Genomic DNA, 13,256 nt, shown 5'->3' with positions numbered 1-13,256 from the left:
AAAACTTCAAGTTTGCACAAAAATGCAGTCATTTGCATATTCAGGTATTATAGATAGTTTCAGATAGATGACACAAAAAGACAAACTTTGCTTTTTAAAAATTTACAATGTGCCAGATCCTCCAGTACACGCCAAGGGAGTAAAAGCAAAGATAGCGGCTAAGCTCAGGGAACCCACAGGCTGTAGGCAAGGTTCAGAATCTAGCTCTCAGTGCTACAGGTGAGCACGGTATGTTTGGTGCTCACTGTAAACGGGGTATGCGGCACATTCTGGACTTAGAGAGCAATGAGCTTCGTTTTGCAGGGTAGACTAACTCTGGGAAAAGCAGGTAGTCTTTTGAAAAGATTCATGATTTGATCTATCTTGAAGAAAAACTTATTTTCCAGGTCAGTAAGAAATAGGGAAATGGGAAACCTTGGTGGATTTTAACCAGTGAAAGACTCTGATATGAATATGAGCCAGGAATCCAGAGGTGGCTAGAGAGACTCGAGCCATTGACCTGCACCCACATCCTCCCCATCTTTGTTTCGACCTGTATTGTGTCCTGGTCTCTCTTCTTCCTTTGTATCTCAAATATTTACAAGCTGGTCTTTCAGGGGAAAAAAAAATATGGAAATTATTGTAATACGATATTTTCTTGTTTATACTTTTCTTCATCATCACTTGTCACCTCCAATTGTAGTAGGCAACTCCATGAGAGCAGGGACCTGGTCTAGACTGTCACTTGCTATATCTCACTGTTTAGGTTGGTCCCTGATACCCTGCTAGAGTTTATAAACTATCTGTAAAAGATTCAATAAAGAAATTGGTATGACACTGACCAGGCAGTCCTCTAACTGCTCTCTTATAACACAGGTGATGGACCTAAAAGGCAGATGCGTTGCTCAGAAATAGCCCTGTGGTTTAAGGCAATGCTTCCTTTCCTGTCATTTTCTCCCATTCCCCTAACAAAATCTTGTGGTACATGTGGAACATTCCAGGTACTCAAAGAAGGCTAAAGTAGGACAAATCTAAATTGGAGCCAGAAATATTTTAGTTCAGCTCTTCATAGCTTTGATCTCTGGTTTTAGGAAAAATAAAGAATTCATTTCAATCTTGAATTAAAAAAGCATGAAATAATCAACGTTTTTTATGCCAGGTCCAGAGCACGTTCTGTCTCTCCTAGGTATACTGCGGATCTAATTCAGGAAGCAAGCTGTTCTACAACCCCATTTGAAAGCATCACCAATAGTCAGAGCCATTTTAGTTAGGTTTGAAAATCCACCCTTCATTACGCTAGCTCCCTAATGTTAATGATGATGGCAGAGATGAAAAGATGCTGGTCCATGATCCCAGTTGACTATAATTAGAGGCTGCCTTGGACAGCCTATTCTCAGAGAAGCAGAGAGCCTTTTAGGGCAAAGAGTTGAAGGTGACATGGGCACTTTTTGCTTTGAGGACTTGTTGGGGGCTGGAGAGGATGACAGAGAATCCTAGTTAATGGGGCAACAGAAGAGAGGAACAGGCCAGGGATCCTTGGCTCATCGGACAATTCAGAGAAACTGAAAATTACAGAAGTGTTTTGGCTCAGGAGCTGGAGGAGAGCTGCCAAGTTGTGGAGACATTCTCCAGATATCCTGCGAATGTCGGGCAGCCACCGGGGCCACGGCTGACCTCTCCTGGGCACAATTCCTATCATCACCCAATTGAAAGGGGGAAGAACAACACACTTGGCTAGCAAACACGGAGGCCCTTTATTCTATAAATGGAGACTAAATACAGATAAAAGATAAAAGAAGATGAGCACTACTTTCACAGAGGCCACGTGCTCGCTAGCAATTTGGCCTAAAGCAATTTATTGTTAATTATTCATGCAGATAGAGAAAAGACCAGCCAAAAATTCAGATCTTTGCTGAACATGTTCAAAATATAAATCTAAAGAAAAGAAACATGTTGATTAGTGCTTGGCTTTTTCCTGTTTACATTTGTACATACAGCATTATAAAACACAGAGATACAGGGAGATAGCAGCGTTATAAATATTTGGAGGCTGTTCCACGGCAGTAGAAATCAATATGGAACATTCATCAGAAAGAAAAAAAAAAAAATTAGACAGGAGAGGAAAACTTATTTGCCAAAACAGAATGTGCTCGATTATTAGTTTCATTTGTGATATTTCACAGCTTGGTTCAGAAACCTTAGTGCAAGTGAATGCATTTCTTTTCTCACTTCCTCAGGAGTGTGTCACTATAAATGCACAGCCACAACCTTGAGGTTTCATCTCCTGAGTGAACAAATCCACGCTGTTCTTTGTAGCACTGCACATAGACAATATGGTTAGACAGAAGCCACACACACCGGCTACCAAAAAATCCTCATTTCTATCTGGTTAGGGATGGAGAGTTTTATATAAAGAATTGCTGCTCCATCACATTCCAATGTTTCTGTTGTTGACAATACTTCTCTTTCATTTCATCGTTTGGGACTCTCTCTCTCTCTCTCTCTCTCTCTATATATATATATATTTGCAGATTTAAGATGCTGTTTTATGTCTGACTTAAGAACTCTGTGTATAAAAAAAGATAAAGAAAGAAAAAGAAAGAAAGAAAGAGAAAGAAAGAAAGAAAGAAAGAGAAAGAAAGAAAGAAAGAAAGAAAGAAAGAAAGAAAGAAAGAAAGAAAGGAAGAAAGAAAATAAGAAAGAAAAAACAAACTCTGGGCATCCCTAAATACCTAAATACATAGCAGGAAATATTTTTTTCAAGAATTTATAAAAACTTCAAGATACTTAGTAATTCCCATAAATATCATGAAACTGGAGCTGGTAACCAGGGAGTATGGGCATCCATGTCTATGTGGCATCTCCAGCTGAGGAAGAAAGGACCTCAGTCCTTTCCTGCTTGCTTTAGCTCTCATCTAACTCCTACATTCACCTCTCCATAAGGTCACCTGAGTGAACTTTTGTTTTTTAAACTTAACTTGCCAACCTATTATCTTTTTTTTTTAAGATTTTATGTATTTATTTGACAGAGAGAGACAGCCAGTGAGAGAGGGAACACAAGCAGGGGGAGTGGGAGAGGAAGAAGCAGGCTCCCAGCGGAGGAGCCTGATGTGGGGCTCGATCCCAGAACGCCAGGATCACAACCTGACCCGAAGGCAGATGCTTAACGACTGTGCCACCCAGGCGCCCAGTGAACTTTCTAACCCCCTTTGATCACATTTCACTTTTCAGATGCTGCCCAAACTTTCAGAATAAAGAACACATCCCCTAGTGTAATTTCAAGACCATTCATAATCCAACGCAGGCCCATTTTTCTAGTGTATTTGGGCAGAAGTTCAGGTAGCCTGTGATTCCTCCATCCACTCCAGTGTCCAACCACTTAAAAATCTGTTTGAGCACCTGCCATATGCAGGCCAAGTTCTAGGTGCTGGGGATACAATGCAGGGGTGCATAGGAGATATATTTCCAGGCAGAGACAAGTAAAGAGGTGTTATAACGGTAGGGGTCATGTAGGATGCTGCAGAAGCAACAGAAAGGGCTTCTAACTCAAACTTGGCTGGGGTAGAATGGTCACATGTAGCTTCCAAGGAAAATTAATATCTAAGCAGAGATCTAAAGGATAGAAAGGAGTCAGTTGGGCCAATGGTGTAGTGACTGGAACTTTTGGGAAGAGAAGAATACTCCTAATGTACTGGAAATGGGAACATTTCTAAAGAACTGTAAGAATTTCAGAACCATAATGCAGGACTGTTCTGCAGAATGAGTTATTTGCTGTTACCGCAGTGTGTCCTTCACTCTTCTTTTCCCATCCCCTGGGTTGGGAGTACAAGACGTTCTTCTCATCGTCTGCCTGATGAACTTCAAGTCATCACTCCTCTCAGGAGTATCTCTCAACCACACTCTCACCACCCAAGAGAAACTTCTTCAGTCTTTCCTTTGTGCCCTGTGGTATCTGTTCCATACTGTGCTTACACAGTATCTCATTTGACCTAGTCATTGGCTATTTTTGACAACTTCTCTCAGCTCTGTATGCTTTGAAGGTAAGAATTTTGTCCTTATCTTGTTTTTTTCAACTTTTAGAACAGAGCAAGACACGCAGTAAACACTCAAAATTTGGAGTAAAAAGGAATGGAGATAGTTAAAGTGCTGTCTTTTATTTCTGCAACCCATCTGCAAACGCATTGGTCTGTGTTGTAAGATAAGCAATCTTCTCAGGACACGTACTGGGGAATGAAATGAATTCAAAGACTCCCAAGGAACACATGGGTGACTCATGGGATCTGTATCTCCCCCAGATAACACAGAAAGGCAACAGTGACAGAACCACAACCTGACTTGTTCAAAAAGGTCTCCACAGACCATGCAGCCTTCAGGGGAGAATAATTAATTATATTGGCGTAGAGACAGAATGGAAAGAAATGCAAATATTTGATCCCCTTTTGAGTGAGAGGATAGAGGCTTTTTTAATGTGCAAAGCCAGCATGTTTTAGGGAATCTTTGGAGACCTGGCCCATCAGAAAAGAAACACAAAGCAGGATACCAGCGGAGGAGTTCCTTTTCTTTACAGTATCTTCTTTTAGAAATAACTTTTCAAATTAAAGGAGAATGTAAATTATAATCAGCAACTTTTGTTATATCAGAAGGATGCCAATAAAAGCCCTCTCCACCTTCTTCCTCTTAAAGAATCTTTGAAGCAGCAAGGAAGGCAAAGGAAAAGAAAGGGGGCAGTGATTAAGGAAGGCAAGGGAAAGAAAAAGAGAGCAAGAACAAAAGAGACCCATGAAGGCAAGGTGGTACTGGTGCCCAAGAGAGGTAGTGTGCTGTGCCATCGTGGGGGCTGGAAGAAACCCCACAAAGTAATGAGGGAAAGGATCCCTGTAGTTACCCTGCTGTAGAAGTAATGGATAAATTGTAAAGGGAAAATATTCTCTCAGAAAATGCAGTTCACTTAAGCACACTTGGATTGTGTTATTATTTCACTTATTAACGGTAATGCTCTTCTCTCGGAAAGCTCTGGTGCCATAATGAAAAAAAAATATGCTAATTATTATGAAAATACATGATCTCTTCAAAAGAGGAATATCAACTAAAAGAACAGACCAGATATATGGCCTAATTTGCATTTCATGGCTACACATTTGAAATGATACTGCATAAATTATGTAAAAACACCAAACCCTCAAAGAGACACGTGATTTAGCCATCCTGCATGGCACAGACCACCCTCTTAGCAGATTTTACAACTGCTGAAAACCATACCTTCCACAGTTGCTCGCTTGGGCTGAATGGTGATGGCTCCTTCTGCGATATCTTCGTGCTGGTGCAGTGGGTTGATTTTGGATCCCCAGCTGTCTGATCCCACCCAAAGAAAATGGCCCACTTGGTCAGCTCTTTTGGCTGCTGCAAGGATCTGCCTGTGAAAAAGAACATGAAAACTTACATGAATGTTAAGGAGCAGCTGCTGGACATGTGTGTGTTGGGAATGAAGCAGAAGGAAAGCAAGCTACCAGTTCTCGAAAAGTATGTAATCAATGGCAAAAAAAAAAAAAAAAAAAAAAAAAAATTATGTCAAAGGATTTATATCCTGCATATATAAAGAGATTTTATAAACCACTAAGAAAAATGATCAAAGCAGCTTGAGGAAAAGAGGAAAGAAACATTAAAAGTCAAAAGAAAAAAAGAGAAATATCAATAATTAATAAACTAGAGATACATATTCATACAGATTAGAAAGGAGGAAAGTATAAATTAGGGGAAGATATCACATTTGCTTCCCATGTTGGCCAAAAGATGTGTTTTGTTTTGGTTTGGTTTGTGAGTTTGGGCATGGGGCAGGAGAAATGATTGCTTGCATTCACTGCTGGTAGTATGTATAATTTCTGGAAAGCAACATGTCAATCTAAATTAAGGGTCTCAAATTATTAAAATGAACACATATGTTATACTTGAAATTGTATAGCCCATGTTCATAAATAAAAATAGTACATAAATAACACGGGCAACAAGGCAAATAAAAGGAAAACTAATCATTCATAGTAAAGTTATTAAAATATATTTTTGAAAGAAGAGGTAGATAAGAGGTAATTATTTATACAACAGAGGAAGCTACAACTAAAGCTCCTTGGGTGGGTTAAACCACAGGAAAAGTGGTTTCTTTGTTTCTCAAGACCTGGAGATACTAAGTATCACATAGGTACATGGCCAAATAAAGGAGAATTGGTTGAAAGGTTCTATATAAAATAGCAAAACCTTAGGTTTCTTTCTTTTTCTTCCAGGCAGAAAATGAAATGGCAAATTACTAATAAAATTTTAAGGAATGGGTTCTGATATTGTAAACATCAAAATACCAGAAGGTTATGAGTGAGAGATGGTGAGTTAAACATGAGGGGGAGGAAGGTAAGTTAAATTTACCATTAAGTATTAAAAAGGTAAGACCCTCTAGGAAATCTACATTTCTGCTTACAGAATGCTAGAAACTAAGGGAGTGTCACCCCAGGTAGAAAATAGCTTTTCTGGAAAAATCTGGACCACTCTAGAAAAAGAATTGTATATACTGACATAGAGAGACCCTCTAATGGAACGGCAACTCGGATGTCTGACCTGTCCACCAAAGGCCTGAAGTTGGAAGGGACAGGACAGGATACCACTGCTTGCGTCAAAGTGCACTCATGTTTTAATTTTCTTAATATGTGCATTTATTATTTTAATAAAAATAAACACAATCAATTCTTTGTACTCTTGACCAAAAGATACAATTTCTATTTATTGATCCAAAGGAAATGATCAAATACGCTGTCAAAAACATACATTCATTACTGCAGACAAGCTCAATGCAGAGCAGCAGGGTAGTGTCTGAAGAAATGACAGTGAGGATGGATTAGAAAGCAACTCAGAATATACTTAGATTCCCACAAGCACTTTTTAAAAAGAAAAATCAATTAAAAAAACTGCAAAAGATTATTCAACTCATATATAAGAAAAGCTAACTAAATGTTGCTTGTACATGTGTATATATACACACAGTTAGGAGTATAGGGTCGTCTAAGAGCACAGAAAAATAACGATCATACACAATGTATTGTTAACCTAATAATCCACCGAGAAGGCACTGCTGAGGTTGAAGAGGTTGGAACGATGGGCAGAAGCCAAGTAAAACAGGGGGGAAAAGACAAAACTACATAAATGCAAAAAGTAGATGTTCACTTTAATATAAATGGAAAAGTGTGGGTTTATTGACAATGATAGACAAGATTAAACTATTTAAAAATACTTAGGGCATCAAAAGTGAAAATGTGAATTACAAAAAGTGGAAGATAAGAAGCGGGAGATTCTTTTGGGGAAAATCTATGTATGTTTGGAAAAAAGCGCTGGCAAACATCAACCCAGAATTTTATGCTATCTCTGAGTATTGGGATTGCACATTTTATATGAAATTATTTAACCTTGATTTTTTTTTAGATTAGTCTCTCTAACTTTTATTTTTTCTAGATAATCAGGGAACAAAGTCAACTTAATGGCTCCTTTCAACAAAGAGCAACAACAACAAAAAACGTTTCCCTTTTCCAGTGGACATACAGTAGTTATATATTATTTCTATAATCAGAATGAAGTGTTCCAGAAGAAGGATCCACTCTTGTCTAAAATCCAAATTATCAGCACCCATGACTTACTTTGCATTTATTTTAGCTTTAAAATCTAGATATTACTGTCTCCTTACTGTCATTCTCTGACAAAGTATTTGAAGTTAATGTTCTAAGAAATCTCAAATTTTCCCATTTACAGTGTAAATCTTCTGAAGAAAGAAATAACATAACATTGTGAGTTAACAGTACTGTTCAGACATCAGTATATTTAAGATCATGTTTCGGAAGAAACTTCTATACGCGCTTGAATTTTATGACTGTGTTCAAGAGCTATTTCCACTCTCACTGCTACGAATCACCGTATACGATACTATTCAGCACACAAACAAACCCCAAAGCAAAAGAATGAGCGTAGCTATTGAGCAGATTGCACGCGTTTTTATATCCCAAATTAAAACCTCACATTACCTACAAGACAGGAGTATTATCATGCATTAGTCACCAGAGCTATTTGCGGTAATTTTTTATGTGACATGTACAATGCATGTGGAGATAAACACAAAGCCACACCTTATCAGTGTATTACATATTTGGAAAATATGTGTGAAAAACATTTATGAGACAATTAAGAAATGTATCAATATATCAACAGAGATGAATAAGAAATAAGCCAAAAAAAAAACCCAAGAGTGATATTATGAAAACAAAATTTTTTATAAACTATAACACAAAGTGTAGAAGAAAAATGCCCTAAGAGCACCACTCAATAATATTTAAGGAGAGAAATAATACATTCAAGGGGTGCCCAGAAACAGTTTCATGGAGAAGAGCATGTTCGAGATGGACTTTGAAAAACAGACAATTTCAACAAGTAGAGAAGGAGAGAAAAAACCACCGTGAATAAAGACCACGAGGAGGAGCAATCAGGACTGTGGGGGACCACAGCCGGGCATTCTGGGTGTGGAAGTGGGTGAGTGGAGGCGGGGTCTAAATGTTAAATTAGGAACACATTTTAAAGCATTGTGAAATCCAGACAGAGAAGCTTGTGTTTAAATTATGAAATAGAGTGCATTAGCATAGTGACCTGACTCATTCATTTTTTTCGGTACTGTGCCTTGAGTACGTCTCTGTACCGAGCACTGTGACGGGGACTGAGGACACAGAAAGAAGTCCAATGAGGCATCACCTCTGCCCTGGAGATGCTTAGGAACTAGCGGAGAACACGCACACTACTCAAATGATCAAGCAATGTAAAATAACGTCAGTGACATCAAGTACGAAGAAGACGCTGAAGCTGCATTGTGTAGAGACACCTTCCCCAGAAAGCCACCCTGGAGACGGCACCGTTATGAGAAAGGGAGGAAGGAAAAGCCTTCCAGATGTGTGCGAGAGAACACACAAAGACCAGGGAATGAGGAAACACTAAACGTGAAGGAGCAGGGAATGAAGTAAGATTAGAATGGTAGAACGAGGCTGAAGAACCACAAAAAGAGCTCAAGAAGGATTTTCATTTCACTGATGGGAGAACTGAGGCCTCAGAAGCTGGGAAGCGAAAGGGGACGACAGTGGGGCAACTTCCCAAGGTGACACAGTGGTCATTAGCAAAACATCAGGTATCTCAACGTCAGATATCATTTGCTTTTGGTTGAATAGTCCTGCTATCCGTGATCAGAGCTGAATACCGGGAAAATGATGGATGGATTCAGGGACAGCATTTAGGGTGCAGGTGGAGGGGAGAGACACAGCACTGGGAGACTCATGATGAGGGCAGTGCAAAAATCCAAGCAGAATGCAATAATGGCCAGGCCCTTAAACTTTCTCTTAATTAAGGATACCCACCTTCAAATTAAGTGATATATTTTATCTAAGAAAAAGACTAAATATCCCCATACAGCTCTTTCACATCAGTGGAGATGTAAACCAGCACAACCTCTTTGGAAAACAATAATCATATTGGGATATACTTTGTTCTGGAAACGTCTTTTCCAGGGATTTATGTTAAAAACACATAAGATAAATATATAAAATAATATAATTGCATATTATTATATAATTGTGTTATATTAATATTATATATCCAACTCTTGCATAATATATTTATATTAATATGATATATTTGTATATTATATTTATGTGCACAGATTTGTGGAAAAGGAAGTTTAGTACAGTGTTATTTATTATTGCAAAAGTCTGTAATCAAACATCGATCAATAAGGAAGCATTTAGATAAATGACAGCATGGATGTAAAATGAAATTCTGCACAGTTATTAAAAAGACTGAAGAGATAGGTACTGACATTCACAGACATCCATGATAAAGTAGTAAGTAAAGGCTAGTGGGGAAGAGAACAAGATGTACACACAGAACGCCACCATTGTTTAAAGAGAGGCAGACTGTCTCTAGAAGAATATAAATATACAAGAAACTGGTCATTAGAGACTATGGACTCTGAGAAACAAACTGAGGGCCTCAGAGGGGAGGGGGGTGGGGGAATGGGATAGACTGGTGATGGGTAGTAAGAAGGGCACGTATTGCATGGTGCACTGGGTGTTATACGCAACTAATGAATCATCGAGTTTTACATCGGAAACCGGGGATGTACTGTATGGTGACTAACATAATATAATAAAAAATCATTAAATAAAAAAAAAAAAAAAGAAAGAAACTGGTCATTAGCCATTACATCTGAAGAGGAGAATCTGTTAGCTAAGGACAGGATGAATGGAACTTTTTTTATAAACCTAGATTTTTTAATAGTTCTTTTAAGCAGGTGTACTTATCATTCTATTTTAAGTAGATGCATATTCTGGAACAAGATATAGTGGTCAGAGAAGAAATCAGGGCACATTTGTGTCTTAGAAACACATTCTGGGCATGTTATGTTCTAGAAACAAAGGTTAACTCTACATGGCTTGGCCAAGAATGCAAGGAATGAGGAAAAATGGGAAGTCAAGATTGCAATTGGGTTTTTGACTCCAAGGAGGATCAAGGTAAGAAAAGAGAGGAGGAAACGATCAGAGACATACTGGTAGACAAGCTTGGTTTGGAACATATTGAGTCTAAAGCAGTGGCAATACAGCCAGAATTATATGACATGTTTTTTTCTTTTACATTAAGAGGAACCATTCTTTGGATAAAAGTCTGTTACATTTGGATATATTTTTAATAAAAGAACCTTTGGAAGGTCTAGTGGTTTTCTCTTTTTACAAGAAATTGAATACATTTATTTTGTTAATAGAGAGGGAAGACATGACAGCGACATGCTGTTGCTCCCATGGTTCACTGTAACTCCTCGTGTAGGGGAGAAAGCACGGACACCCTTTGCCACTATGTAATTATAGATTTGCTTCTGTGCTATCTTTTCCCCTTTCTCTGTCAGTATCCTGATCTTTCTGTCTCCTAAAGTTGCAGCATGCATATTAATGAATTTCACCAGTCATCCTTACTTTATATCCTCATCGTTGGCAAAAATCACGACGGCCCTGGAGTTGGGGGTGTCCAGGAGCTGTTTGATAATTCTATCAAAGTCAATGGTTCTGTCTTTGCGCTCTTGGGGGATTCTCACGGACTGTGCAATGCAGAGCCCACCTGTTTAAGAAAAGAAAGCAGAGTGTCAATAAAGTTCCCTCACAGATACCAAAGAAACAAGGGTGAGTGGCTGGGGAGGAGGGAATTTTGAATTCTGAGTGCACAGCACTTCCTTGGTGATATTGCCGAATGAGGAAGGCTTAAGACGTCATGCTAAGTCCTGAGCTGTTGTTCAAACTTGGCGCACCTTCCATAATATTGCACGGCCTGATTTTCTTAGCACTGCACTTGTAAACAGCTAATGATGCCAAGGAACACCAATGATATTGATCCTGGGGAGGTAGATTTAGGTTGACAAACTGGGTGGGGGAAGGTCTTTAAAATGAATGCAATATACTACAAGAAAACTGCAATCAATATACCACAGTAAAAATGTACTGAAACACATAAAGCTCAGGTTAATTTCTGTGGCTTTTCTGGTGTTTGCATTCCTGGGACTTTTTTCACCTTCATATCCATACGAACTTTTAAAGGTCAGAGCCAATGGAATAAATCTAAAAATAAAACAACAGCAAGAACACCAACGACTGTAGATCATAGCAACAAAATTTTAGTGACCCTACCTACTATGTCCCCAACCCTCAAATATGTGTTTTATGTGTGTTATCCCACCTTCAAAACTTTAAAAGGTATTTAGTAATATGTATTTTTTGGATTAAATAGAAAAATAGATTTTTTGACTCGACTTCTTAGAGCTGTGATGATATTAACTGTCATTATGAATTTTAAGACAGGGGAACATGCAGCAGTTTACTAAGCAATTGATACACTTCTCACTATCCCACCTCTTGCTTAGTAGTAGCCCCTAGATCTGGTACTTTATAAAACACACTTTAAGAAAGGCTAGTATAGGGGCGCCTGGGTGGCACAGCGGTTAAGCGTCTGCCTTCGGCTCAGGGCGTGATCCCGGCGTTATGGGATCAAGTCCCACATCAGGCTCTTCCGCTATGAGCCTGCTTCCTCTCCCACTCCCCCTGCTTGTGTTCCCTCTCTCGCTGGCTGTCTCTATTTCTGTCAAATAAATAAATAAAATCTTAAAAAAAAAAAAAGAAAAAAAGAAAGGCTGGTATAGGTGAAAGGGGTAGAGAGAATACTTGTAGGAAAGGCAACAAAGGCCATCCAATGGGCAGAAGACCTAGAGACCAAAATAAGAGGATAAACTTGTTCTTGTAATGTGCTGAGGAGATAGCTATTATCAAGCTTACACCTCAAGCATGGACAGCTGGGTGAATGGTATTAGGCTTCCACAAACAGAAAAATATGAACTCTAATCCAAAGTTGAGCTCCATTATACTTTTATCCCAATCAGTGTTAGCTCTCTATAAGTGGCTCTTAATTTTCAGTGTGCATAAAATCATTGATGGTCCTTTTCCAAAATGCAGAGTTTCAATAACACTATTAACCAACTTGACCTAATTGACATTTATAGAACAATCCACAGGACAACAGAACAGTACACATTCTTCTCAAGTGTAAATGGAACATTTATTAAGCCAGACCATATTCTGGGCCATTAAAAAAAACAATAACAACAAATTTAAAAGCATAGAAATTGTACAAAGTATGTCATTAGGCCTAACAGAATCAAACTAGAAATCAATAACACTTGGAAATTTGAAAACACACTTCTAAATAACCTGTGGGTCAAAGAGGAAGTGTCAAGGGAAATTCTAAAATATTTAAAACTAAAGGAAAATGAAAGTGGAACATACAACAGAATCTTAAAAAGGGTAGGGGGCACCTGGGTGGCTCAGTCCCTAGGCGTCTGCCTTTGGCTCAGGTCATGATCCCGGGGTCCTGAGATGGAGCCCCACACTGAGCTCCCTACTCAGCAGGAAGCCTGCTTCTCCCTCTCCCGCTCCCCCTGCTTGTGTTTCATCTCTCACTGTCCGTTTCTCTGTCAAATAAATAAATAAAACCTTATAAAAAAAAAGTGGAACACACAAAATGTATAGATTACAACTAAAGTGGTATTTAGCAGGAAATATGTAATCATCAAATGCTTATGTTAGAAAGAGGAGATAGCCAAAATAGCAACCTAAGTCTCTATTTAAGAAATAAGGGGGACTATGGACTCTGAGAAACAAACTGAGGGCTTCAGGGGG

General features: G+C 38.7%; 1 protein-coding gene across 3 annotated transcripts in view; it reads right to left on the bottom strand.

Annotated features, from left to right (window-relative positions):
• GRM7 (glutamate metabotropic receptor 7) overlaps window positions 1-13,256 on the bottom strand; it is an 852,405-nt gene that overhangs the window by 411,161 nt on the left and 427,988 nt on the right. For all 3 annotated transcript variants that reach the window (XR_007191722.2, XM_057311893.1, XM_044385029.3), the window contains exons 3-4: window positions 11,010-11,151; window positions 5,239-5,393 (exon numbers count right to left, since the gene is read on the bottom strand). Coding sequence is in view for 2 of the 3 variants with exons in the window: in XM_057311893.1 (XP_057167876.1) it covers window positions 5,239-5,393; window positions 11,010-11,151 (297 nt within the window). In the remaining variant the exon portion in view is untranslated. The remainder of the gene's footprint in view (window positions 1-5,238; window positions 5,394-11,009; window positions 11,152-13,256) is intronic.

The sequence above is a fragment of the Ursus arctos genome, unplaced genomic scaffold, assembly GCF_023065955.2.
Source record: "Ursus arctos isolate Adak ecotype North America unplaced genomic scaffold, UrsArc2.0 scaffold_14, whole genome shotgun sequence".
NCBI lineage: Eukaryota > Metazoa > Chordata > Mammalia > Carnivora > Ursidae > Ursus > Ursus arctos.
Note: the sequence above shows the minus strand (reverse complement) of the source record. Positions and strands in the feature narration are given on the sequence as shown.